Consider the following 27,716-nt stretch of genomic DNA (forward strand, 5'->3'; position numbering starts at 1 on the left):
AAGTAAAAAGTCAGAATATATATTACTTAATCATGATTTAGTAATAAATTTGCATGGAAAAATCATAATTCATTCATTGATTTGATATAAATATCGCTTTTAAAGCATCTTTTGAGCTTATGGGTCATTATTTGCAAGTTTGGGCTTTCTTGGGTTTATCTTTAGTTTTAGTTAACAATTAAAAGATCTTTAGAAATTGAAGTCATGTCTAAACATAACTTGTGGAATATTATGATACGAAAATATAAATGACCGTGAGGCTGAGACAAAAGTGTAAATGGTTTCATTTAATGTGGGCACAGAAGACATGAAGCCAAACCAACCAAGATCCATCCAGCCTGGTTTTTTCCAATTAAAGGTGCTTCTTTTTTCTGCTCAACCACCCAGTATGATCTACTACTATATGTATTTATGCCAAGACTTCACTATCTTAAAAAGTCAACTGTTTAGACAGATCAGTTGGGGCCTTAATTTTCAGTAGAAAAAAGAAAATGTCAAAATCCCCTAGCAAAAGAGAAAATATGTTGTAGAGATGTTTTTAATTAGAAGGTTTGACCAATAATTGAGGGAGTTGGCAGCAGGAACCATGTCTTTGAAATTTAAAGCAAGAAAAAGAATATAGTCTATTAGATAATAGTATTGTATGTGTAATATTTGTCTCTATTTAATCAATCTGTTTCCTGTTAAGAAATTTTGAAAAGAACCTGATATGTAGCAAAAAGCTCTTTTTTTTGCTGTTGCTGTAGACTTTCTTTTCTCAGTTTGTAGTCATGGGAAGCAGTCATTTCTTCATCATCTTTCTGTTGAACTTTCTGTTGATTCTTTGTCCTTCTGTTTCACTTCCTTTGTGTACTGATTCAAGTAAGTTTTTTTTTGGGTTGTTCAAGATTTTCCATTTTGTAGTTACATGTTCTTGTTCTAATTTCAATTTTCTTGATGCTTTACAGGGGCTCCTCTGCCTCAAAAGACTCCACTTACATTCTGTCCTTATAATGGAACATCATGCTGTAACTCTGGTGATGATAAGCAATTGAAGAACCAATATGATGCTATGAACATTTCTGATTCTGGTTGTGCTTCTCTAGTGAAGTCTATCCTTTGTGCGGTAAGACGATCCTTGATCTGTTTAAATTTATATATTCTTGCTAAATATAACCACTTCTTCTGAGTAATCATGAACATATAGTTAGTCTTCAGTCGATTAAATCCTTTCATAAGTGTGGAACAATGTATTTGTAGATGCAGCAAAATTTAATAAACTGGAATTGCATTAATATAAATATAAGACTCATGCTGCTTTTACAAGCTTCTAAGGTCCTAATTACTAATACCTTAGTTGCAATATATAGTAAGGAACATATTCATATCCTATTTTCCTAGTCTTGCAGCATGAATATATGTGTTTTAAGATAGCCATTTTGTATTAAGGATCTATTCTTTATCTTATCAGTTAGACTGCCAATTTTTTTATTGCCTGTTTTATATAAAACCAGAAATTCATCCTATTTAAAAACTCCTGGTTTTCTGTGGTCAAGAGACAAATCTGTATCAAGATGGCTCTCTGAGATACTTTGTACTGATTTATTTGGAAGCTATGAACTTCCGTTTTTAAAGACTCGTACTTCATGTAACTGGTTAAGGAAGACGGTAGGATTAGAAATATTACTGAAGGATTCGCTGTCCAAATTATCAGTTTACAAATTTGCATCTATCTTCTCTATTGGATCTTGATGCATGAATTTCTGTATTTTCACCTTCTGCAGAAATGTGATCAGTTTTCAGCAGATCTCTTTAGTACTAGTTCTGCTCCTAGACAGATTCCAATACTGTGCAACTCCACAACTTCAGCAAATTTTACGCAATCTAGCCAAGCTACGAATAACTTTTGCTCTAAAGTTTGGACTACATGTCAAAATGTGTCCATCGTGAATTCTCCCTTTGCTGCTTCCTTGAAAGGTCGAGCTCCAACACCTGTAAAGTCCAATTCCACCAAGTTGACGGATCTCTGGCAATCACAAGACGATTTCTGTAATGCATTTGGAGGAGCTTCTGGTGATGAATCAGTATGCTTTGCTGGAGAACCTGTTGCCTTAAATACCACTGAACCTTTAAGTCCTCCAGGTGGTTTGTGCCTTGAGAAGATAGGAAATGGTAGTTATCTCGATATGGCTGCTCATCCTGATGGTTCTAATCGTGCCTTTTTCTCGAATCAGCAAGGAAAAATATGGTTGGCTACCATTCCAGAAGTTGACTCTGGAAAGGTGTTAGAGCTTGATGAGTCCAATCCTTTTCTGGATCTAACTGATGAAGTTCATTTTGACACTCAATTTGGTATGATGGGGATTGCATTTCATCCAAAGTTCTCACAAAATGGTCGTTTCTTTGCTTCGTTCAATTGCGATAAGCAATCATGGGCTGGATGTGCAGGAAGATGCTCTTGTAACTCGGATGTGGATTGTGATCCATCAAAACTACCTAGTGATAGTGGTACCCGGCCATGCCAATATCAAACAGTTATAGCAGAATTTACTGTCAATGGAACAGCAAACCAACCATCAGAGGTAATTTTCAGTCTAAAAGGAGTTAACTTTTCCCATTGTTATTTGACTCTGAATAATAGTGATTTATTTGATCATTTCCAGGCAAAATCTGCCAGCCCCATAGAAGTCAGAAGAATATTCACCATGGGCCTTCCTTTTACCTCTCATCATGGAGGCCAGATTCTTTTTGGACCTAGCGATGGATATTTGTATTTCATGATGGGAGATGGTGGGGGTATTGGAGATCCTTACAATTTTTCCCAAAACAAGAAGTCGTTGCTTGGAAAGATTATGAGACTTGATGTCGATAGCACACCAAGTAAGTTGTCTTCAAGTTTCTTGAAAAAGTACTCTTATATCAATTTACAGAATTTCTTATATCCATTTGTCTATGCTAACTTTGATGGTCTTGCCACTACTCTAAACTACCATAATTCATGTTGTAAAAAGTTTTCTTCTTGTTCCGTGTCTGTCGCCTTTTTGTTCTGCCTTTTTTTGCAGCTACCATGCATTTCTTGCCAAAACCTTCATCTGTTGATCCTCATGTAGTGTCAAATTGTTTGAGAGTAACACGTTCTAGGATGGAAATGAAGCATTCTTTGTTCAACTGAGCTGCCCCTTATTTTATCTGTGGTTGTTTTAGGTGCTGCAGAGATTACCAAGCTTGCTTTATGGGGAAACTACACCATTCCAAAGGATAATCCTTATATTGAAGATAAAGAGTTGCAGCCAGAAATATGGGCACTAGGAATGCGAAATCCTTGGCGCTGTAGTTTCGATTCTGCAAGGCCATCTTACTTCATGTGTGCAGATGTAGGCCAGGTAATGTTCAAGAAATTTACTCTCCAAGCAATTCTCATAAAACATTTTTGTTTAACAGGTAACAAATATGCTTCTGGAATCTTATCTGTCCACTTTCAAGCTCCATACAAAATTTATACCAAGAATCCATACATTTCATCACTCCATAAGTTCATCTAATTGTTCTGGCTTTGACACATTGCACTTTTTTATCCCATAGGATCATTATGAAGAGGTGGATTTAATCACCAAGGGAGGAAACTACGGTTGGCGTATGTATGAGGGTGACAGACTATTCACTCCTTCAAAAAATACATCTATAAACCCAATTTTCCCAGTCATGGGTTATAATCACTCTGATATAAATAAGGCTGAAGGTTCAGCCTCAATCACTGGTGGATACTTCTATAGGTCCACGACCGATCCTTGCATGTCTGGAAAGTATGTCTACTAATTCAATTCTTCTCCAAGTGTTGGATTATATAACTTTATGGTAACTAACATAAAACTATTGCAGGTATCTGTATGCAGATTTATATGCAGGTGCTATGTGGGCAGGCACTGAAACCCCTGAGGACAGTGGAACATTTAACACGACCGAAATTCCATTCACTTGTGCTGGAAATTCCCCTATAAACTGTGAATTAGTTCCAGGAAGCACAGTTCCAGCTTTGGGATACATTTTCTCATATGGTGAGGATAATAATAAGGATGTATTTCTCCTAGCAAGCAGTGGTGTATACAGGGTTGTTCGTCCCAGTCGATGTAAATACACTTGTTCTAAGGAAAATGCTACTGATATTGCTACTCCAGCAGCTCCTGGTACTTCCCCTCCTTCAGCAGCAGTCATGTTTACAGGTTCATACAAGAATTTAGTACTACTACTATTGTCCTTTTGGTTGATGGTCATCAGTTGATAATATAATGGATGCTGCTTAAGCTATTTTATGTGTATAGAGGAACACAAAATAGGCTGCTTAATTAGTTTTAAGTATTATATTATATACAATTGCTCTCTTTGCTTTCTTTTAGTTCATTGCATGAGTATTGTTTCTGGATTTTTTGGCAATTGTTGGATGTAATATATGCAAATGGTGGTCAATAATTTGTGAGGATTGTCACTTAATTTATAACTACTAACAATAAAATAAATCCATACTTACTAGTACTAGTATTTTGGTAGACTATAGGAGTTGTCCAAGGTGTTGATAAATGTAAAAATGACTTATTCTTAGAAAAATATACACATTTTAGGGACAAAATAAAAACAAGTGTTAGCAAAGATTGCCCTATTTTGATGTGGTCTTTAATATTTATCTTTATTGTTCATTTAATGAAAAATTGTATCTAGTTTCGCTTGACATAAGTTAAGAGGACTTTTGCTTGATTCGACATAAGTTGTGTGGTATGAAATTTTATCTACCTCTTACAGCATAGTCTATTTTTCGACCAAATTTTGATTTCCTTTTGCTTCTTCGGATCGTTGAGACTTGAGCCTGATTGGCCCAATTGAAAGATGGGCTGATCAATTATGCCGGTCCTTTCGAAATGATGAGTAGAAATTGGGCCCATGAAAGCTGAAGCCTAAAGTCTGCCCAGAAATATAATGGAGCCACTGCCCAATGGTTGACAGTGTAGAAAGATTTGATAAATTCAACATCTAACTCTTCCAAAATTTTAGAAATAGCAAACATAATAAGGCTTTAAGCCTATAGTTTTGATAATTACGCTCCATAGTTATAGTTTCGTGTGCTATGAAGGTTGTGGTTTGTATATTTCTGCCGTTTGTATTTTTGTTTGCAAATATACAAATATGGTAAGTATATATAAATTCTATATTTATATATTTAGGATTTTTTTCAAAGCTCTGTTTATATATTTCGCTTGTAAAAATACACAAAATAGTTGGGGTAAGCATATACAAAATTCTGGATTTATACAATCAAGAACCGAATTATACAAATACTGGATTTATACAAATCAGACGAATAGCAAGAATTGAGGAAACTTTAGCCGTAAATTACAATTTTCTTAAACTGTAGCTATAGTACCTAATATATGTTAAATGTTTGTTATTCTGCATAATTTTTCTCAGGGGCGGAGCCACCTTATATCCGACGGAAAATTATCATATTTACACCTGGTTAAATTATTTTTTTATGTATATATAGTAGATATCAAACCCCCTCGGCTACTTCGTCTGTCTATTTCTACAGATTTTAAACCCCCTTATTGAAATCTTGGCTCCACCACTGATTTTTCCTATATCTAGTATCATAGTCTCACCTCAAATATTTCAAAAATCTTGTCAATGAATTTTAATAATCATGGTAAAGATTATGAGTATATCTACTCGAATATTTACAAAACAGGCTATATATTAAAATTAGCAGATTATTAATTATTCGAACATATCTATTTTGAGAAACAATTTCTTGAAGATTGAGTAAATTAAACACACTCTAATGCATCAAGAGAAGAAATAACATCGGCAATTAATTTAGAACCATTTTCAAAATGATAAGTACATATTTCGTCACCATTCTTTTTTATAAAAAAATAAAAAATTCCTCAATTAGGTAGTGTAACATTAGCGAGATATGTCCAGTTTTTAATTAATTTTATTAAAGAGAATAATCTTTCCACAATTCATAATAAAATTTGTTTAATCTCATATTACAAAATCCTAACGCTCTACTATGTAGCAAGCATATAAAATAACTTCTCCTTAAAAGATCATCAATTGTACAAGCAATATAGTGCATCATTTTCTTAAAGGTTTTGTTTTTCTTTTGGTTACTCTATTCATTTTAAATGAGGAACGAAGAGCAACTTCATTAATAATTATTGATTACTTAAAACATATTTGCATTATCGCCATTAAAAATATTTTATCCGATATAGGTGACTCCACTAGAATTTAACAAATTTTCTATTAGAAGCAGAATTAATAAAGATTTCTCATATCAAAAAGTAGAACTTTTATCAAATAGTTTTAAAAAAATCTTAATTGGTTCGTTTGCTCACAAAGAAAGAATATAGATAAATAGAAAAAAATCTGACCATTATAGAAAAAAACAAATAATTGTTCACTTCATTAGGAGACAATGATTATGATTTTGAAACAATGACTCATGAATCGGGGTATATTTTGGATAATGAAATTAATTAGATAATGTCTTGTAGACTCAAAATATAGCAATAATTTTTGTTAAATCAAATTTGAATTAGGTCTCACATATATCTCACGTGTAATGGAAGGACAAATTCATCAATTTGCCTTTAGGAAAAAAATACCACGTACGCAAGCCCATTAAGAGTACTCTTCATAATTCATACATTACATATAAATAAAGAATTTTGTGATAATAATATAATTTTTGTTGTATTATATTATCGACAATGATAAATATGAATATTTATAATCATCACTCTAGATAAAATGCCACTAACGACTTTAAATATTATCTCTAAAAAAATAATTTATTATTACTAAATATTTCTTTTATTATAATGATAATACAAGACGCTTTCTTTTTGAGATACTCTTCAAATTTTCTTACAAAAATCTAATTCATAGAGTGATAACTGCCCTAAACTACATAGAGAGAGATAAATGATCCAAGCACCCAACATATGTGAGACTCATCTCGTCTATTGTTCTTTACTACATATATGATGAGGTGCAACAAGTATTGTGTTTTTAATACAAATTTTTGAAGTGATATATTTTATCCACTTTTTAATTGTAAATTTTATTTTAAATTCTAAATATACAATATTATTAATGTATCTATCCTCATAATTTACTCGCACGTATAGATCACTTAACATTAGTCACGATGAATATTTTAAAAAATCATTATATAATCAGTTTTAAATATTAACAACCATTTTTTATAACAATAGTTCACTATAATTACCTAATCTTCATTAAAATCAACTTTCATATCATATCATATAATATTCAAACAAATAACATCGTTATAAAAAAGTTTAACTATTTTTCCTTAGTAATGTAAATGTTGAATCTTGGTATGGCTAACAAGTACTTTATGTTGTATCTTAATTTTGAACAAGCCTAAATTACTTATAATCTAGCTTCTACAATAATCAATGGAATCTTCATGTGGTCAAGATTTTTTATCCCCCCACCTCTTTTGTAACATTATAGGGAAACAATCCTACTTTTTTTTTTTTTTTTGCCTTTCTAATTGTAAATTTTATTTTAAATTCTAAATATACAATATTATTAATGTATCTATCCTCATAATTTACTCGCACGTATAGATCACTTAACATTAGTCACGATGAATATTTTAAAAAATCATTATATAATCAGTTTTAAATATTAACAACCATTTTTTATAACAATAGTTCACTATAATTACCTAATCTTCATTAAAATCAACTTTCATATCATATCATATAATATTCAAACAAATAACATCGTTATAAAAAAGTTTAACTATTTTTCCTTAGTAATGTAAATGTTGAATCTTGGTATGGCTAACAAGTACTTTATGTTGTATCTTAATTTTGAACAAGCCTAAATTACTTATAATCTAGCTTCTACAATAATCAATGGAATCTTCATGTGGTCAAGATTTTTTATCCCCCCACCTCTTTTGTAACATTATAGGGAAACAATCCTACTTTTTTTTTTTTTTTTTGCCATTCTTCACTAGTTGACCTGAGCACCTGGCACATTTTTTCTGTCAAAAAAATAAATACATCAACAGTACTTAGACGGCGTCGTTTCATACTTCCTTCTTGAAACCCTTGCCCTTAAGTCTGAACCAAAGTTGTCTCAATGCAGGATTCATAATTTTTCATTCACAAATCACAATATAAATAATAATAAATTCCAAAAGTTGTCAAATTTACCAATTCTAGTCCCAATTTAACCTAAATTTACCATTCCAGTCACCAATCCCTCATCACTCTTTCCCTTTTACCCCCTAAAATAGTTTTCTCAGATATCCCTAAATTCTCTTCTCCCTTCTCCGTCTTCCCTAAATTTCTCTTTCGAAAACCAACACTAAACACACCAAAAAGCTCGAATCTTTTTTTGCTAATTATCACCATCATTATTGCAAGATTATTACCCATGTTCCATTTTTTTGGATGATGCTTTCTTTTTACAGTTGCAGTGGCAGGAGCTTTGCAGTTCTTGATAATATTTCAAAGCAAAAACCCCAGCTTTCTTCTTCAAACTTGTTCTGTAAAGGGTTCTTTTTCTTCAATGCAACCCCACGATCTCTACCTGTAAACCCTTCATAGACAATCCCTTCTCCGATCCCCTCATTATCATGTCCGACCCACAACCCTCTTCTTCTTCTTCTCCGATCCAACACGAAACTAACCACACCCACAACGAAAACTCTCAAAACAAAGCTTCCCATTCACCGGAGAAGAAAAGTTCACAGAATAACTTTAACAGTAATAGTAATGCTAATAATAGTAGTAGTAATATAGTTAGGAGAGAGAGGCCGGCGAGGGAGTGTACCAAAAGGGCTGCGGCGAGGTTACAGGCAGCAGCAGCAGCCGAGGCGGAGGCTGTTTCTAAGGTCAGGAAGAAAAAGACTGCAGGTAGGAAAGAAAGGCTAGCGGCTAGGTTGTTGAGGGAGGAGGAGGATGAAGAGAAGTCCCAAGAAGGTGATGATGAGGAGGAGGTAGAGGAAGGTGAAAACGGGTCGCCTTCTTCGCGGCAACAATGTGGCAAGATTGTCACACAGCTTATGGGAGAGCCCGAACCATCGCAGTTGCCTCGGTGGAATATACGGTCCATGTGGCAGTTAGCTTCCATATTGAATTTCTTGAATGTATGTTTGAAGCTGAGCAAGTTTGGAACTTTATGTTACATGTGCAATTTTTGGGGATAAATGCTTACTTTTTTTTGTGAGGTTGTAGGTTTTTAGGCCTTTGTTGAATATTAGAGTGGAGTTTTCAGCTGAGGAATTTGAAACAGCATTGATTACTCCGAATGATACACTTGGTGATATACATATGCCATTGCTAAAGGTTGGTGAATTTGTCCAACTTCATTTGATTTTGGTGGAAGTTGAGATTTTCTGTAAATTGGGTGTAGTACCTTCACAATTGACTGTAGTTCTTCTTGCTGTGGTGATTCCTTTCACAAAACTGTAATTATTTTCGTATTTATGAACCTTTGAATTTAACTTGCATTATCTGCTGCTTGAAAGTTGAAAAGAGTTTATGCCCCATCTTTAAAACTAGTATTCTCTGTTCTCCTATGTTTTTTTCTTCATTGGGGGTGAGGATGCCTGCCAAGTTTCCACCTTTTTAACCTTTGATGCTGTTAAAAGGGCCGTGGAACCACTTGGAGTCGAGGACAATTTGAGTAGAGAAATACTGATATCAATTATGTGTTGTGCTAAGTCCTCGAATCTGTATAAAAAGTTTTCTAAGAAACATGTAGAATTAACTTTTTAAGTGACTTTTGCATGCATAACAATGCATCTATACCCTGAAAAATATGCAGTTTGGTCTGAATTTTGTTCAATCGCTAGCATCAGGTAGAGAAACATCGTTTTCAATATCTTGCTGGTGAAGGAGTTGTGTCCTTTGTGGAGCTAATCCTTAGATATATGTTTTTGCTCCAACAAACATGCATTCATTTGGGAGGGGGTCGGAATAAGTAGTATTTCTTATGACATGCCGCTGACATTGACCATAAGTGTTGAGCAGATTAAATATTAACCTTATATGATAAAGGTTTTGTATTTATTTAAAGTTAGTGGATGAAGTGTGACAGACATGAAATGTTTACCGTGAAGAGATATCTCTTTTTACCAGGTCATCCTTCCTGAAATTTTTATACAGAAATCTCAGCCTATAATGGTCAAAGATGTTGCAAATGCGGTTGAGAGAAAATAGATGGAGAAAGTTAATATACTTTTCAATTTTCATGATAGGGATAGGACTTGGTGTCTAAATGGCATTAAAAGAAGTTCGAGGGGAGCATGTGGGTTACTTCATTAGACGTTATATCTTAAGTAGAGGTAGACAATGATGATCTGTAATCAATACTATGATTTGCTTGAGCATTAGTGCCATCCAGTTTGATTAGTTCGATTGTCCATACCGGATTACTAGTGATTAATGTTTTATTCATTTAAACACTGCGAGTGTGATTGGAACATATTAGCAGTATTTTGCTCCTCTGGATCTCTTCCGTACTTCTCAGTAAACTATGTTAGTCGTTAGTGGCCTTATTGTTTGTAACCTTTGTATGATATAGCTGTCAGAAACCACATAGGGTGGCATTCTTTGAGATGGGCATACATCCTGCTGGTTTTGACATTACCAAAGAGGAACAGTCATGTTTGGTGCTACTAGTAAATAGTAATGGAGAAATGATGTCTTGTGTGCATATAGTTGGTCGCTGCCCTTGTTCCATGTTTAGTCAGGTTAAACTCAACTCTTTTGAGGAAGTGGTGTGGTGTTTTAGGGGTTTGGTGTAGATTTTCATGTGTGAAAGAGGAAGTGCTCGAAGGAGGTATTCCTATTTTTATCCCAAGTAAATATGATACTCATTGGAGGAACAAACCAAAAGAAAGATGGGCTTGCATTTGGGGTGAACATGCTCGACAGATCAGAAAAATCATCCCATGCTTGACAGATTAGAGAAGTTTTAATTCAAAGTTAACTGCAAATTCACCCCATGCGTTACAGATTAGAGAACTGTGGATTCTAATCTGCCATTTTTACTAGGCAGTCAATCTTTGCCTCCGTAATTTGTCCCCATTCTCGTTGTCCTTGAGCCTCACCTTAAGATTGTTTTACTGGTTAAGAGGACTGGACTGTTTTCTTGGCCATTCCTTTAGCTAGCTTTTATGTTCTATGGGGAGGCTACTCAGGGACATAATTTGTTTCTCCTTGAGCTTTATATTTAAAGTTGTGCTTCCAATATTTCAGTGAAAAAAACTCAATAAAAGGAAAGATGTTTCAATGATTTTAACCACCAATGATACAACATACCTGTATATATACATTTTCATTCCTAGTACATTGTCGTAACTTTTTGCTTAAATACACTTACATTGAATTCTACCTTTGTAAGTTTTTTTGTTTTCTTATTTCTGTTTTCCCCTATCTCTGTAGGCAATCCCACCGGTTACTCGAATGGCACTTGGACGCAATACATGGATTACTGTTTTGTGCAGGAAATTAAGAGATTGGTGGCATTGGGTAACTTACCATTTAATCAAATTGAGTGAGCTTTTGTTGTGCATATGCTTAAATAGCTAACTGATAGCTTGCTGCAGGTTGCAGAGGGGGAACTACCTATAGTTGCAGCACAAGGGTGAGTAACATAGATTTTTGTTCTTGAAGTGCTTATAGTTTGCATATGTACTTATCGAAAAAAAAAGTTTGTGTATGTTAACAAAGTACCTTTGAATTTACAGGGCTGAAATTGAAGCATATAGTGCACTAGATCCTGCAGTCCGCGTGGTGATTTTGAAAGCATTGTGTGATATTCGTGTTGAGGTATTTCAAATCTTAATCTTTTTTACCATTATTCCTGTTATCTGTTTTGTACTTACGTTAGTTCCTAGCTCACTTGGGTTATCAATGATTCTTGAAGGCTAATGATTTCTTAAACCATCTTTGTCACATTCTCATTGGTTCAGTTTGACTTGGTTAGAGTTGAGGTAGTCAAAAGTATTATACTCAGAAAAGATGCTAGAGTTTTACTAGGGTTGTCCTTAGACTTAGTTCTCTAGGAACTTATCCAGAAAATATATTTTAAAAAGGAAAATATCTATCTGAGTTATCAGAGGTAAATCAGACTTAACTTCGTTAATTGATTCAGACACTTAGAAACTAAATGAATGTGCAATCTTTCTCATTGCAATTTTCCAAAAAAATAAGTTTACCATAGGCAGAGATTAATTCTGTTTGGCTCTTGATAAGTGAAATTGGACTGCCATTGTTGATCGAGGACGTAGTTGTCTCACACGTTTGGAACATCTCATAAAATGAAAGGTATAGTAGTTTTGGAAATCTATCATTAACCTGTTTCTTGTGGTGAAGTTCTCCATTTACTAGATGTGTCTGAATTATGTTACGTTTTTTCTAGAATTAGGTTTAGTTCCACTATACGGGGCCTCGTTTCCTTCTCAACAAAAAGGACACATATAAAAAGGGGGAAAAAAATTAACCGCAGTACCGCACTTTCCTGCATCATAGTATCATACAGACGTCTGTACTATTAGCTAAGTGGATTTGTAGAGCATTATATTCAAATTAAGAGAAGGAAGAGAAGAAGGCACTTCAAATTGTCAAAAAGGGATAAACTGGGTGATTGTTAGTATAATCTATAACCTATTTTTCATACTTTGGTCCAAGTACTCTTTTAGGAGATTCAAATGTCTGGTTTTGGGATCTTCTAAATGCACCAAATCATCTAACCTAAACGATAGAGATAGGTCTACCACATGTAATTTTCTTCCATCCATAAGGGTAAGAAGAGAAGTATAAAAATATTTTTTCTCAAAAATCAAGGATTTGCTGGAATTTTATGAGATGGTTCTTTTTAATATATTATTATAAATACAGATGTGGTGAGGCCTTACTCAAAAACAAAAAATAAAGATGTGGTGAGGCAGAGTAGTCCTTCAAACTTTTCTTGATCGCCTCGTACTCTGATGATATACAAACATACATAGCCTACTCTTGATTTTATGTGTACTTGCTGAACTTTTTAATTTTAAAATGTGTCATTTGAGGTCCCAATATGGTTGTTTATTGTGCAGCAAGAAGATATTCGTAACTACATTGACGAAAACTTGAAACAAGGTGTTCATCTATCACTATTCCGAAAAGAACGTATTGGTGGTGATTCTCATGGAATTTCTTACTGGTAAGAGCAACTTCGCTTCCAATAATTCCATTTCTCTTAGATATTGTGCATAATAGCGACAGTATTGTTGGTGCGCTTAAGCCCTGAAGCTCAGTGAAGTTCAGTTGTGCTCTTCACCTCCCTTAATTTGCACTTTAGTGTAGGCATCAAGGTGCCAAGGCATGCACAGTTGCACACCTTCACCTATGAGTTGTCATTAAGGGCACACGATAGCTTAATTATAGTGTTTCCAGTCTTCTGTCCAAAGAATACATTTTTGTGTTTATATTTACATTTTCTTGCATAACATTTCTTATCTTCTATTTTTTCTTCATTGGCACTTTTATTTGCTGAAGCCCACACTTCAATCTCAATGGGTGCTTTGTGATGGCGCTTTTTCTGCTTTTCGGTTTTGATTACTTTGAATAGTGATTTTTACAAGTTCTCTCAGCACTTGATGGAGAATAGTATTTTCTCACGGTCAATGTTCATTGCTAAAGTCTGTTTGTTTTTTTACTTCATTTGCAGGTATGAGAATGATCCCATAATTGGGCATCGACTGTACCGAGAGATTAGAAAGATCGAAATCAAGAAAGGAAAGGGAAAGACTGTACCGCAAATACCTAGCTCATGTTATCAGTGGGAAACTGTTGCAACTAACTTGGACGAATTCCAGGATGTTTCTGTAAGTTCTTAATATGGTCAATCACTTATATTTATCTATTATGTTTTAGTTTGCAGAATGGAATTGTGGAAAGATCGTTGGAAAGTCCTTGCATCATTAGTAATTGATTTTTCAATAATTTTACTGTATGTAACTTCTAATTTCATTTTTTCCTCTCTATTTGTTAAGGCTTGCCTTTTGCTTTGTGTATTGTCAGTAACCTAGATTTCCAGTCCACAACTAGATATTTTTTCAAAAAATAGAAGTCATAGGTAAGTGCTGGTTAATAAGAAACAAGGATATATATTCAGAAGATGCGAATGTAGGGCCGTTTGGTTGGAGGAATTAAGTCAGTTTTCCTGGTATGAAATTTCGGATTAAATCAACCTTGTGTTTTTTTTTTTTTTTGAGGACAAGGGAACCCCGCAGCCGCTACCCTTTGGGTGCGCACAGGGTAAAACCCCCGCTCCTATGCAAAAGCTCGCAAACCACAGAGCAGAGGTAACCCGCACTAGGCAAGCCCGGCACGACGAGCTCGACACAGAAGGCAAACCCCTTGCTTTCGCTGGCAAGGGGTTTCGAACTTGAGACCTCCAACAGGGAAGTCCCAAGCCCAAACCACTGGGCCACCCCGAAGGGTAAATCAACCTTGTGTTTTTTTTTTTTTTTTTTTTTGATGACAAGGGAACCCCGCAGCCGCTACCCTTTGGGTGCGCACAGGGTAAAACCCCCGCTCCTATGCAAAAGCTCGCAAACCACATAGGAGAGGTAACCCGCACTAGGCAAGCCCGGCACGACGAGCTCGACACAGAAGGCAAACCCCTTGCTTTCGCTGGCAAGGGGTTTCGAACTTGAGACCTCCCACATGGAAGTCCCAAGCCCAAACCACTGGGCCACCCCGAAGGGTAAATCAACCTTGTGTTTTTTTTTTTTTTTGATGCCAAGGGAACCCCCCAGCCGCTACCCTTTGGGTGCGCACAGGGTAAAACCCCCGCTCCTATGCAAAAGCTCGCAAACCACATAGGAGAGGTAACCCGCACTAGGCAAGCCCGGCACGACGAGCTCGACACAGAAGGCAAACCCCTTGCTTTCGCTGGCAAGGGGTTTCGAACTTGAGACCTCCCACATGGAAGTCCCAAGCCCAAACCACTGGGCCACCCCGAAGGGTAAATCAACCTTGTGTTTGGTTGAGGGTATTAGGTAAAACCATTTATATGGTATCTATGCCATGTAGAGGGTGAGAGATATAATCTTGGTTATAATCCCAGGATAACCTGGTTTCGAACCAAATGACCCCCAAGGATACAATAGGAAAAGGGGAAAATTCAACCAATATTTAGATACTACACACATAGTAGGTATTAGTAGGGGTGTGTATTCAGTTACCGGTTTGGTTTTAGAAATAACATGATTTTTTTCAATTTTTGGTTTTGAGAAAGTGTAATCTTATTCAAACCCAACTAGGTTCGGTACGGCTGATTTTTCTCCGTTTAGTGTCTAGTGCAAAATGCATTTCAAAGAAAAAGCAGTCACGTTCATGGGAAGTCATCTTTTGTGGTCTCGTAATCTACTCTAAGCAAGTATATTTCTTTCCTATTTTAAAAAAAAATATCTTTATATGGAAATGTGGTTGGTTGGTTATTAACTTATTTTCTTTTATTAATTGGGTTGATATCTAGTCTACTTAAATTTTGGTCAAAAGGCATTTTTTCTATGATAATTGCAGTCTGAATAATTAAGTGTCTAACTTCACATCGTGGGCAGTTTTAGCTGATACTTGGAAAGAAATGCTAATTGAGGCAGATAGAAATTTGTAAACAAGATGATATACAGACTCTGGTTGATCTCTCACTTGATTGTCTTAAAGTAACTAATTGCCTGATTATCTTTGTGCTAGTTTAGACACAATCTAGTAGAACAATGAAAAACTCTAGCTTTTATTTATCTGCCAATTTTTTTGAGTATTTGTTGTGCTGTGCCGTTGCATGCGTAAGACATAGAGGTTTCTGATGACAAAGAAGTCTGTTTGAAGAGCTAACTTTTGAGTTTTAATCTTTTATCAAGTTCAGAAAGTTTATTTTTCCTTGTGTCTCCAGCAAGTGTGTTTTTTCCTGGAGAGCTGCATAACAGTGCATACCTGTTGAACTTTCTCCAACCCACTGGAAAAGAAATGATTGTGGTATTATTTGAAACAACATTAGTAAGTGGTGGATAAGCTATTAGCATTTATTATGTAGATTAATGAGAAGAGAGGAAAAAATGTAGATTCTAGTTGAAAGACCTTTTGTCTTGAATGGTGGACTTATCTGGGGGTGGGGGTGGAGGTGCAAGTGCAAGCATTGAGATAGTACTGCACATTATGAAGCGGGTATCATGTCCAAACTTCCTCCCTATAACGAGCTATTATCAAAGCCATAACCTATTTAACATAAGAAGAAGTTTATGAACAGTTTCCACAATTAGGTACCAAATGAACAGTACAAATAGAGATGATTATTCTCTTTAATTCCTTCTGCACAGATTTGCTGTACATCTGTCTCTTTTCTACCAATTATGTTTGAGTCATGCAGACTTCATGCACCCATAACCCAAGAAGAAAAGACCACCTTTTATGGTCTGTAGTCTCCAAAATCATTTTCTAGCCCATTGTGAAATTTGTGTAGCAATTGATAAGATCTGATAGAATGACTTTACAGTACCTTGACTGCTTTGTGCAGTCCGCAACAGAGTGTCTGCTTCTGCAAAGAAAAGATTGAGGTGCCCCACTCTCTCTCTCTCTCTTTCTTTCCAGTCAAAACTCTTTTCTTCTAAAATAGGTTGCCCACCCTTTTTTTAGAAGAATGGAGGTTCTTCATTAGTTACTTGCATTGAGGAAATATCATAAGAACACAGACTGCTTGCTTGCTCATTCTCTATTCTGCATTGAGCTCTGTATCTGCTGCAAAATTTAATTCGGAATTAGAAAGGAGACATCAACTGGTGGTTCAGAATTAAAAGGGATATTTCCCCTGAAGGATATCCATCAACTGGTTTACAACCTACAGAGAAGAATCTGAATTTCAAACCTATTGTGCAGGTATCTTGAACAATGAATTCTGGACAAGCCTAAAAACGGTTGAACCTTTTTGAACCATGAAAAGTAGAAAATAGGCCATGCTCTTATATATAGTTCTATATGAGGGATTGAGGGTTTGCTCTTTTATATCCTTGTCATTAACATTGTGCTTTTGAGTCCTCAAGGTTGCATGTTTCTTGCTGGGGAAATCGTTGGTTATACTCTCCTACCCAAAAGATGAGAAATGAAGTTGTCTTTACTATTTTTATCTTGACGGTGCAGATGACATGCAACCTTAATTCTTACAGTTAGAACCATAAATTTTTTCTCGTGCTTTAACTTCTGTTCTATTGTGAGTTGTCATCATACTTGTAAACATTTCTTGCTCTCAAGTAACAATTGGACTTACTGAAAACCATATGCATCCATTAATGTTATCTTGCCGCATGCTATCTGATGTCCACTGGTGGTGATATTGGATTATTGCTGAAAGGTTGGTGAGGCGCTGACTATGATACTTGAATGCTACGTTAAGATTTTAACCTGAATCTTCTTGTGTAATCAAATTGTAAATTGTGTTTAAGCAGCACAACGAAGAGTGAGTGAAATAGATAGTGGCAGTAACACTGTTTGATTGTTGTTTTATGGCTTGCTAAGGAAATATGGGGATGAGGGAGACCATGGATTGTATGCTGACATGGGCTCTATTTCCTCGGCAATGTATTTGAGGGATTTCTCTGCAATGCACTAGTTATACTGTTTTTTATTTGTGTTCGTAAAAGTTGGTATACCAATCGTTATTGGTGCCGAGATGGGTTCTGTTTCCATGACAAAGCTTTTGAGAGTTTTGCCTGTTAAGTCAGAAAGTGAAATTTAGTGCTCTCTTTTAAAAAAATTAGAATATAATTCCAAGTTCACTAATGAGCTTTTAACCAATAGTCTCTCTTTCATTTTCTTAATTTCATCGTTTGCATTCCTGATCTTGTGGGGATCAATTTTTGTTGTCATTAATTGACAATACTTTGGACCTCAGCAGAATGGAAAAGTATTTGGTGATAGCGACTTAAATTTGAAGTAAATTAGCCAAGTGTGGGTATGTGTATACGTGTTTATTGTGCAACACACACACACAACACACCATTGTGTTAAATCTGGTAAGATGCTGATAAGTGAAATCGGAAGTAGTTTTATAGTTGGCATGACATTTCTGTGTTTTCATTGCTGAATTGGTTTGATTTGAATCAGTAAGATTTCCAGATGACCTTGCATTTCCATCTGCTAAGCTTTCCCCTCCCTACTAAAACGAAGCAATTTGGGAAGTAACCATCACCTTTGATTTGAGGACATCAGTCCCAGCTTAATATCATCACTTTCCCCTTAACACTATTTGATGACCCGACTATTTTGCTTCTGTAACCCTATTTCCTTTCTCTTTTTGTTTCCTACCAACACTATTGCCTCATTATGAAGTACGTCCTCTATGACTATAGGAGAAGCTGTTCTCGAGTAAAAATAGAACAGAGGCTTCTGTTGGAAAGAAGTTGAAAAATGACATGCTTGCTGAGGTTGAGAGGGTCCACAAGGTAATCTACGATTCATTTTCCCCAGCTCTGAGTTGTTCTGTTTTTTGACTTCATATTATGGGACTGTTCTGAGATTGTGTTTTGTGCAGAGAAAAGAGAAATTGCTGAAGAAACAACATAGACAGGCATTGATGCTTGATAACATGCTAAATATGGATGGTCTTTCTGGTGGACGCTCCTTGCGGGATAGGAAGCCTGTGACCTACACATTTGGTAAGTGCACTTTACTTGGTCCTGCTTTTGTGGTGGTTAAGTATTTGGTGTCTAATTGGACATTGGTTACTATGCAGATGATTATGATCGGTCAATTAATGAGGCTATCAAGATAACCAAGTAAGAATGGTTTTTCTATAGGCTAGTCTCTCACTGTCTCCGTCTTTTGTAATATGCTGACATGTTCTTTCCTGTCTCACTTCAGGAATGGTCAACCATCTGCAGAACCTACTTTGAGGAGAGATCCTGCTACAAGGAATGAAACTTCTACAAATGGTAGATTGGGTAGTCCTCCACACTTGTCACAACACGTGTCTTTCAGAGTGCGTTCTCCTAAATCACCCGAATACGATGAATATGACGAAGACCATCATGATGAACAATTAGATCGAAGGTATCTGCTCCATGTGTTTTGAGATCTCTTTGGGTCTTTCCTTCAATGACTAACTGATACTCTTCTTACATGTAGCAACCGTAGGAGGCAGAGACCCCAACGCTATTCTGCATCAGAGTTTATTGAAGAATTATCTGAAAACGAGGCAGATTTTGACAGTGATGATGATATAATGGGTGAAGCAGTTTATGATGAAGAATATTTAAGGAAACGGAAACAGCGGAAGATATCAAGTAGCTCGGAAGGAGATGATGAGTACCATTGGGATGAAGAAAATCCTGAAGATGAAGAAGAGGAATATGAAGATGAAGATTCCCCAAGTGCTAGTGAGGAGAGCGATGAACCTCGGAGTCGGAGATTTAAGAAACTGCCAGGCCGCACAAGAAGAGAAACCAAGTTGAGGTCAGTGGGCAACCTTCAGTCAGGTTTAAGACGCAGTAACAGGGCAACCAGAAACCGCATCAACTATAGCAATTTAGAGATGTCAGAATCAGAGACCGAGTCAATGAAACCTGAGAAGTCAAATGGATCCGAAGAGCATTATGATGCAAGTGACAATGCAGAGTTCTCAATGGGAAGTGATGACACAGAGGAAAACAATGATGAGGAGACGAAAGTTGAGCAACCGGTTGATGATGTGCCTTCTGAGATGGCAACAGTTGATCAAAATGATGTACCAAAGAGAACAAGCAGTCCAGATCAAGACCAAGATGATGTTGAAAGTGGAGGGAAAAGGCGCTTTCTTGATCTCAATGAGCTTGCCCCGGGTCCTGGATTCGATGATGGTCCTAATTCAGTGATGAAAGATGAAGGTGCAGATGACTTCTGATGTCTTACCCTGAGATCTGTTGCTTGTAGTTTGGTGTTGCAAGCTGATAGTTAACTCTGAATCCAATCCATGATGGAAGCAAAGGAGTTGTGTTTCCCGTGGAAAATTTTGGCAACTGTGATGCAGTTTGTTTATCCAAAGTGGGGCTAATCAGAAGTGAGAAAATTATGTAGATTGAGTAGTCATTTTTTTTGGCATTTCTACATTCACCTATGAGAAATGGTGGGGGAAATTCGATGAGAGTTTTCTTTCTTGTTCGCTGTACAATAACATTATAACTAATATTGTAACAGAAATATCACTTTTAGATGCTTAGAACCATTAATTTAGTTAGATGCTTGGTGTCATTTTCCTGTACACTCCGTATGTTGAACCTGTTTTGGTGATTGTGGTACGAAGTTTGCACGGTAATGTACTAAAAAAGGTTTGTCGGTTTATGCTACAAAGGTAGTTTGATAACCTTTTACACTTCCCACAATGGAACATCTTCTCACACGTTATGTCAAATACAGCTGTGAGTAAAACCATCTATGTTATGGCTTAGTCTCCCTTTTCTCTGCAATGTGTTTGCAGTTTCCTCTTTTCTTAGTTTCGGTTTCAGGCTACTGTTTGCCCAACTTTTGTAACTGTCGTCTAATTCCTTATGACCTCTGCATTCATCCTAAATGAAATAATTTATAGTATGCGAGTAGTGTAACATAACTACTGGAGAACATAGCATTGCAAATCAAGCCAGATAGACTAGTATTTGCGTGGAATTAACTTGTTAAACATCCTAATTTACAGCAAAACAAAATTAAAGATCAAGAGAAGTGTTGCTAATTACACAAGTCTTACGATTTACAGAGTGCACTTCTACATCTAAAACTAACATCTACATAATCAGTACTAATCCTACAAACCAAGTTCAAACCCAAGTGCCTCTAAGAAGAGCGCGAATTGGAGCAGTTTCACCAAAAGTCCTCACTAAATCCAAACAGGACGGATCATGTTCTGCTTCAGTTTCCGTCTTCAATTCCAACCCCAATTCTTCTTCTATATCATCAGAAGCAGATATCAGCAGAAATTCACACCCTTCATAGTTCAAAAAATCCGGTGGGTCTGCCGGATGGTACCTCAGATGCCCAAATTCACCTTGCAAGTGTGCTGGAAATGTAGCTTTCCTCTTTTTCTGAAGCCCGCGAAACTGCGATCCACTTCCATGTTGCTCCGGGTTCTTAACCTGAATCAGAAATGACCCTTCTCTTTTTATGTTCAATTCCTCCTGAGGTTCATTTTTCTCATCCTCAGCTGGAAATTCAAGCTTGTATACCAAATGGGTATGCATTTTCTTCTTCGGATTATGCCTCAAAATTCGATAAATTCCTTCTCCTACAGCTCTAGCTGGAGCAACTACACGGTGCCCTCTAGTTGCCGTGTCGTATTCTTCCCCTTTGAGAGCTGCTTTTACATCATCGATTTTCGTAGTCACCATTTCCACAAAACCCCAATATGGACGATGCCCTGTTTTCTTGCTAGGATCCGGGAGACTTTTCCGACCCATTACAATTAACCGGAGCAAAGGCTCCTTTTCAATATTAACTTCTTCTGTCCCATATCCTCCCTCACCGCCAGAATGTTCCTTATCGGAAGAAATATCACGGTTGGGTTCCATGTGAGAACCAAGTTCTTCACCTTCCTTGCCGGAATGAGGATCTTGTTTAACTTCAACGGAATGCTCGCCGGACTCTGGACGGAGAACTATGTATAAACGTTGGACATCGTCGGAGCCATGTGCTTCTTGTTTGCCGACTTTTGGTCGATAAAAGAAGAATATTTCCCCTCTTTCCTACAGGCATTAATTACAGAAAAATTAATAAACTAGATAAGAACAAAAGTAAAAAAGGGAGACAAGTACCTGAACTTGAACGTTGGATTCATTTTTAGTCTTCGAATCTTCGCCTTGTCCCATGGCAGAAATTTGGTCTTGGGAAGCTGCAACTACTGAGTGAGAAGTGAGAAGTGAGATTTTTTAAGATAGAATTGACAACTTTAATTAATGGAGGTGGAAACGGTTAAGGAAGGGCACGTACGTTCATGCTAATGAGACGTGTTGATCGTTTAGCGCATACTACTCTCCACGTTTCAACGTTGTCTTTAACAACCTAACTGCAGCTAAAGGCATTCTCAACACATTACGTGGGCATGTTAGAGCAAGGTAAATAATTGAGCTTTAACTTGTCCAAACTTAAACGGATTGAACGAATCAAGGTAGGGCTATTACACGTATTTCCTTTGAGGATAGTCATAAATATATTTTTATGGATTAATTTTACAACCAAATAAAATATGTAGCTGATTTTGACTAAATTTTAGTGAATAGAAAGATAGTAGTTTAGTAGGTATTCAAAATTCATAACATGCTTGTAAGTTCATTTTCAAATTGGAGAAAGAAAGCCTATTATAAGATGGAAGACAGGGAAAAGTAAAATTTGACGCCAAAAGTAGAAGAAAGACGAAACAAGTTCAGCCCCCACAAAGAGTATGGTAGTCCCCATATTCCAATTCAATCGCAGTCCATCAATAATATACACTGCTCCAAGTTTTAATTGGTGACGCTTTTATTCTCCTTTGAAATGGAATGAATAGTCAATAGCCATTGACCTCAAAATGTCTATGTTTTGTCACTTCAATTAGTCCTTTTCATGTTTCAAAATCAACCATGGTCACCACATAGCAAGCAGAACCTACCCCACATTTCCTCAACAACCGCCTGTGTTTTTGGTACATTGAATAGGTCAACTACATACCTCAAAGACAAACCAAAAGTTATGGAAAATGAATTTTCTAGCTAAGAGGAGATAGCAAAACTTGCATGAATCTCAAGCTCTGATTCTATGCTATGTAGGATGGATATAAAAGTATGGATTGGTTCTCTCTGCACATGTATGTCCCTACTTCTATACATCCAGAGATGAGGTTGAAAATGTATTCAAAAAATTGAAAGAAAAACGAGAGACGGTAGAGATAACAATGAAAGAATTTTGTAAGGGCCCCTAAGTAGCCCCGTATCATATCTAAAACTGAGGATTCCAGAAAGTTTACAGATGGTGGTACTATAACTGCAAGACTTGTCTACATCTTTCTCTGCTCAACTCTCAGTTACTTTTCTCTGAATCTCTAATTGTGTTCATCTCATGTTGCAGCAAAGGGGTCGCCCTTGCTGTTGTAGTTTGTTCCACATGCAAATCATCTGCCTAGGTGACTGATAATGAGCTGAATAATAATCTTCTACACAACCAGATTGGGAGAACTTCAAGCTGTGTACATATTGCACAGGTCTTGAGCTGTTGAATTTCTCAACCCACATTCCCATGCTTACATCCTCCATCTTGAACAACTGCGAGTCAGGAGAGCTTTGTTAGATATTTCATTGAACTGTGACACAGATGGAAGGGGAGTGGGATTTGTGCCTACCTTTAAGTTATAGCTATCATACTCTGAGACAATGAAGTTAGCGATGTCTGCTGAAACTATGTAGCCAGGTCCATTTGCATAAGCTGGATAATCTTCTTCGGGCCATTCCTGAGAAAAAAAGAGAGAATGGGAGACGAAATGAGATACTCAGATTTCGTAGGATTCAATAAGGCCACAGAAATTAAACCTAAGAGCGTTATTGAGACAAATTAATGGGGAAGGAAGCAACCAGACAACTATTTTGGCTAGTGCATATGTCGTGAAACTGGTGCATCCTTTATCTATATACCCTCCATTTAATCTCTTGAGAACACTCACCTATCTCAAGCATTTTGATTACTCACTATCATGTTAAACAATGAGGCATATGAAACTATGCACTTCTATATAACAGAATTAGGAGTCAAGACTAAAACTATACAACAGCATAGGATCTTTTAATATGAGGTAAAGATTTTGAGGAAGAGACGCACAAGAAGATCCAAGCTCTTACCTCATATGTTACTGCCCATTTACCACTACGCAGGGGTTTATGGTGGTAATTGATATTTCCAATATATAAGCTCCTATTTTCGGGCACTTTCTTTACTTCCTTGATAACTGCATCTACTCTCACAAAGGTATCATCGTCGCACTTCATGATATTTTTGGCAGATGCTACACGGACCTGCAAAAAACCAAACGTATATATGAGGTTAACTTTCTGGGGACAAAATTAATGTCAATGTTCAGGGGCAATCCAGAAACGTACCCCATATTCACAGATGGCAACTGTTTTCAGAACCACGAGGTCGTAGTGATCCATATAAGGAACAATGACGATGTCACCAAAAAAATCAGCTTCTTTCTTTAGCTCCACATTAACTTCCTTTCTTGCATGCTGTCAAAAATCCATCTCAAGATTAAGTAATTATTTTAACAGCACCAACACCAATATTAATAGAAATAAATATTTCCAATAGGTTCCATATGCTACCGTTATGTCAACTTACCAATGCAACAAAGAATCGAGCCACAACATTTGAAGATCTGATTAGCTGATGCTGCATCCAAGACTTCCTTATAGCCATCCGCTCAGCAAAATGATTGCCAGCAGAAAGAATACCAATGAACATATCTACGGGCTGATCAAGGAGAGGCGGTGCCTTCCATCTGTTTGACATATCAAGATGTCTTTGAGGTGCAAAATTGGGATGTGTTGCTGGCAAGGAGGCAGCAAACACCGAATCAACATCAATGTCACCGTTCAATGACAAACCAGTAGCATCCTCAAGGGCAAATCCCTGACAGCACAAAGAAAGAACCTTAAAAATAGTCCACAATTAAATACTCCAATATGAACTTGAACTAAGTAGTATGTTACTCACAGTTCGATATGGAAATGAGGTCACATGCCTCCCATCAACATTTATATGATAACCCTCAAAGCCAGCACTAAGCGTTAGCACAAATAACTTCTCCTCTGAAAATGGGAATGGCCAATCAATAGACATCTTCTTTGTTCGCCCAGCAATAAGCCGGTTTAACCACCACGATGACTTTGATTGCTCAGAATGAGTGTCGTTGTTATCTCGAATCCAGTTCTCACACTTAACCTGTCTATCAACTGCAAAAGATAACCTATGTTACCTATACATTAAGCTACTTCACCAATACAACAGACAGTGCAACTCACAATGCATTCTCAGTTAATTTTTTTCCTTCAATACTTCAAAATCAATAGTCAAACTTTCAACAGAGAGATGCATAGCCATAACCTCCTATCCACCACCCCATACTTCACCCAAAGTACAGATTTTTAGCTTAAATTACTACATCAATGAACAAAATTTAAAGTTCAATTACTCAATAAAACATAGGGAGCAGTTAAGAGTAAAAGCAATAAACCGAATTCATTGTCTCACCAGTTTCCTCCGTATCCTTGGACCTCAAGCCGTCACATCTTTGAGCCGTCCCCCACTGCATCCTATAACAAGTGTTTTGTTCAATCACAGGCTTTCCACTCCAATCACCCCTCAATCTCGGATTGAGATGGAGAATCCTTGGTGGGTCCTCTCCATCAACCGTCTTCAGTCCCTGTAACTCCATCATAAACTGTGAAACCATCAAGAATTGACCAGTTTTCAGCAAAGATATCTTCGGGTCCTGCTCCGGATGGGCCTTCTTTGGTTTCCCAACAACTGTAATATGGGACCCTAGAGTAAGCCCGCATGGCAACACCATCATTCTCCCTTTTTCCTGAAATTCCAACCCGGAAATCGAAATCGAATGTGGGCATTCCTCTGTCTTGTTATTATAATCTACAGGAATCGCTTCTTGTCGGTGCAATTCAAGCTCTTCCCAGAACTTTTTACCTACATCAAATGCCTCTTTTGCAGACTTCAAAATCCCCGAAAACCCATCAGTGCTATTCATATTCACGGAGCTTCCATTAAAAGCTAAATTCGATAACAAAGTGTGCAATTCTCTGATTCTTCTTCTCTCCGGCCTGGATTGATCCAGAACCCTAACTGGCGCATCAACAGGACGATTTGGGGCCTTCCTTTCTTCCACATACTCTTCACTCTCAAGCACAAAAGTTTTAGAATTCAAATGACGGTTTTTAGCAAAACCCTCTTGAGAAACTAAACTAAACCCAGTTTTGAAAACAAATGGAACTTCTAAACCCACCAACACCACATAAACAAATGCTATAAAAATCAAAACTTGGACCGATCTTTGCCGACTCCAAGACATAAACATATCAAATTTTGCTTTCTTCATTTTCAAGATTCAACCCCCACAATAAAAAAAAACTGCAAAAATCCCTCTTTCAATGGCCAATAGTCATAAATAAATAGAAAACTGAAATGGGTTTCTCCGAAAGTTTCAGAAAAAAATACAGCTTGGCCAAGAAAGAGGGAAACCAGTTGAGAAGAAGAATTAATAATTCAAGAAAAACATGATCACAAACGCGTTTAAACAAGTAAAGTTGATATAAATAGAGAGAAATGAAAGAAGAACAGAGGCTATTGGATTCTGTATACTTTCATTGAAACAAAATTTTACTACTAATATATAGTATAGAGTAATAATATAAACAAACTTTTTTCAATTCAAAATAGAAAAAAAAAACAAAAAAACTTGTGTTTTGAAAGGGACCCAAAAGAATATTTTGTCTATTTTTATCAGATACTAGTAAAAAGGAGAATTAATTGTTTGCTACTTATTTTCATATAAAGCCCCTAAAATCCTTGCATATTTATTATTAGGTCCTATACTTTTCTTAATGCGCAAACAATTTTCTTGTATTTTTAGAATTAGTATAATTTTGGGGGTTTTACGATATTTTAATTGTTTTTAGATTTTAAAATTTCATATTCAAAAGTTTAATATAATTGGATTAGCTAAATGAGTCAAGATCTATAACACTTGCCTTGGATTACATCTCCAAAACGTATTTGGTATGTAAATTATTTCGACAATTTAGTAGTCAAAGTCAATTTATGAATAAAATTTTATTTGTTAGACATATTATTTTTATTATTATAATGAATAAGCTGTTGAAATGATATACGTAGAATTTTGGTAACAACGAATTATTAAGTAGTAAGTATTTTAACAAATTTTGTAGCCAAAATCAATTTGTGAATAAGTTCTGTTTTTAATTACTAAGTTTTTGAAATTATATAGATTAGTTTGGTAATAACAAATTAATAACAATTATAAACTAGTTCAAACTAGTTTCCTTATAATTAAACTAGAACTAAACATTAAGGGCTTTTTTAGTTGTAGTCAACGCAAATCTAATTTGAAAAATAAAACTAATTAGATATTTATAAATAATGAAAGCTTAAAAGCTAACTAGTTTTAATGAAGTGTATAAAATTTTCATAATAGTAGGCATTCACATTAACTATACCATATATTTTGTATATAAAATTTGATGTTTATAGGAATTTTTCACTATTTATTGTTAATCGTACAACTTTAAACTAAATGTGTTCAAATTTTTTGTATACTAACACACTAGCTAGAGCTTTCAAGTATATCAAAAAATCAAACTATCTTTTTTTGAGAATAACATCACATGATATATAATAATTTCAGTCTTCACGTGCTATTTGTAACTATTTATCGCTTAATTAACAATGTGTTATTCACGTGTTATGCATGTGTAATTACTTTATCACTTAATAAATAACTTATTATTATTTTATTTTTTACTGCAATATAATACAATTATTACTCCCTCCCTCCGTTCACTTTTAATTGCACTATAGAATTAATGTAGCAAAAATGGACAAGAAAATGAAAGTTCATTTTTTGTTAGA

At 36.0% G+C, this 27,716-nt stretch overlaps 4 protein-coding genes across 4 annotated transcripts; 2 read left to right on the forward strand and 2 right to left on the reverse strand.

The window, feature by feature from the left end:
- Positions 1–308: 308 nt before the first annotated feature.
- LOC102598136 (HIPL1 protein-like) lies at positions 309–4,472 on the forward strand. Its single transcript, XM_006344911.2, has 7 exons — positions 309–861; positions 948–1,105; positions 1,764–2,561; positions 2,643–2,859; positions 3,184–3,362; positions 3,562–3,782; positions 3,859–4,472. The coding sequence occupies exons 1-7, from the start codon at positions 771–773 to the stop codon at positions 4,256–4,258; spliced, it is 2,064 nt and encodes a 687-aa protein (XP_006344973.1). The 5' UTR covers positions 309–770; the 3' UTR covers positions 4,259–4,472.
- A 3,720-nt stretch (positions 4,473–8,192) lies between these two features.
- On the forward strand, positions 8,193–20,304 carry LOC102598467 (uncharacterized). The gene is made up of 12 exons (XM_006344912.2): positions 8,193–9,166; positions 9,255–9,365; positions 11,469–11,555; positions 11,633–11,670; positions 11,774–11,855; positions 13,124–13,230; positions 13,738–13,894; positions 18,419–18,511; positions 18,601–18,724; positions 18,802–18,844; positions 18,930–19,118; positions 19,194–20,304. The coding sequence occupies exons 1-12, from the start codon at positions 8,654–8,656 to the stop codon at positions 19,945–19,947; spliced, it is 2,298 nt and encodes a 765-aa protein (XP_006344974.1). The 5' UTR covers positions 8,193–8,653; the 3' UTR covers positions 19,948–20,304.
- A 370-nt stretch (positions 20,305–20,674) lies between these two features.
- On the reverse strand, positions 20,675–22,697 carry LOC102598803 (uncharacterized). The gene is made up of 3 exons (XM_006344913.2): positions 22,020–22,697; positions 21,845–21,930; positions 20,675–21,775 (listed from the first exon to the last, which is right to left on the reverse strand). Exons 2-3 carry the CDS (start codon positions 21,896–21,898, stop codon positions 20,855–20,857), a joined length of 975 nt encoding a protein of 324 aa, XP_006344975.1. The 5' UTR covers positions 21,899–21,930; positions 22,020–22,697; the 3' UTR covers positions 20,675–20,854.
- Positions 22,698–22,954: 257 nt separating this feature from the next.
- On the reverse strand, positions 22,955–26,431 carry LOC102599134 (probable beta-1,3-galactosyltransferase 19). The gene is made up of 7 exons (XM_006344914.2): positions 25,308–26,431; positions 24,771–25,009; positions 24,396–24,686; positions 24,155–24,283; positions 23,897–24,070; positions 23,404–23,511; positions 22,955–23,326 (listed from the first exon to the last, which is right to left on the reverse strand). The coding sequence occupies exons 1-7, from the start codon at positions 26,164–26,166 to the stop codon at positions 23,117–23,119; spliced, it is 2,010 nt and encodes a 669-aa protein (XP_006344976.1). The 5' UTR covers positions 26,167–26,431; the 3' UTR covers positions 22,955–23,116.
- Positions 26,432–27,716: the final 1,285 nt, after the last annotated feature.

This window comes from Solanum tuberosum, unplaced genomic scaffold, assembly GCF_000226075.1.
Source record: "Solanum tuberosum cultivar DM 1-3 516 R44 unplaced genomic scaffold, SolTub_3.0 scf00062, whole genome shotgun sequence".
Classification (NCBI taxonomy): domain Eukaryota; kingdom Viridiplantae; phylum Streptophyta; class Magnoliopsida; order Solanales; family Solanaceae; genus Solanum; species Solanum tuberosum.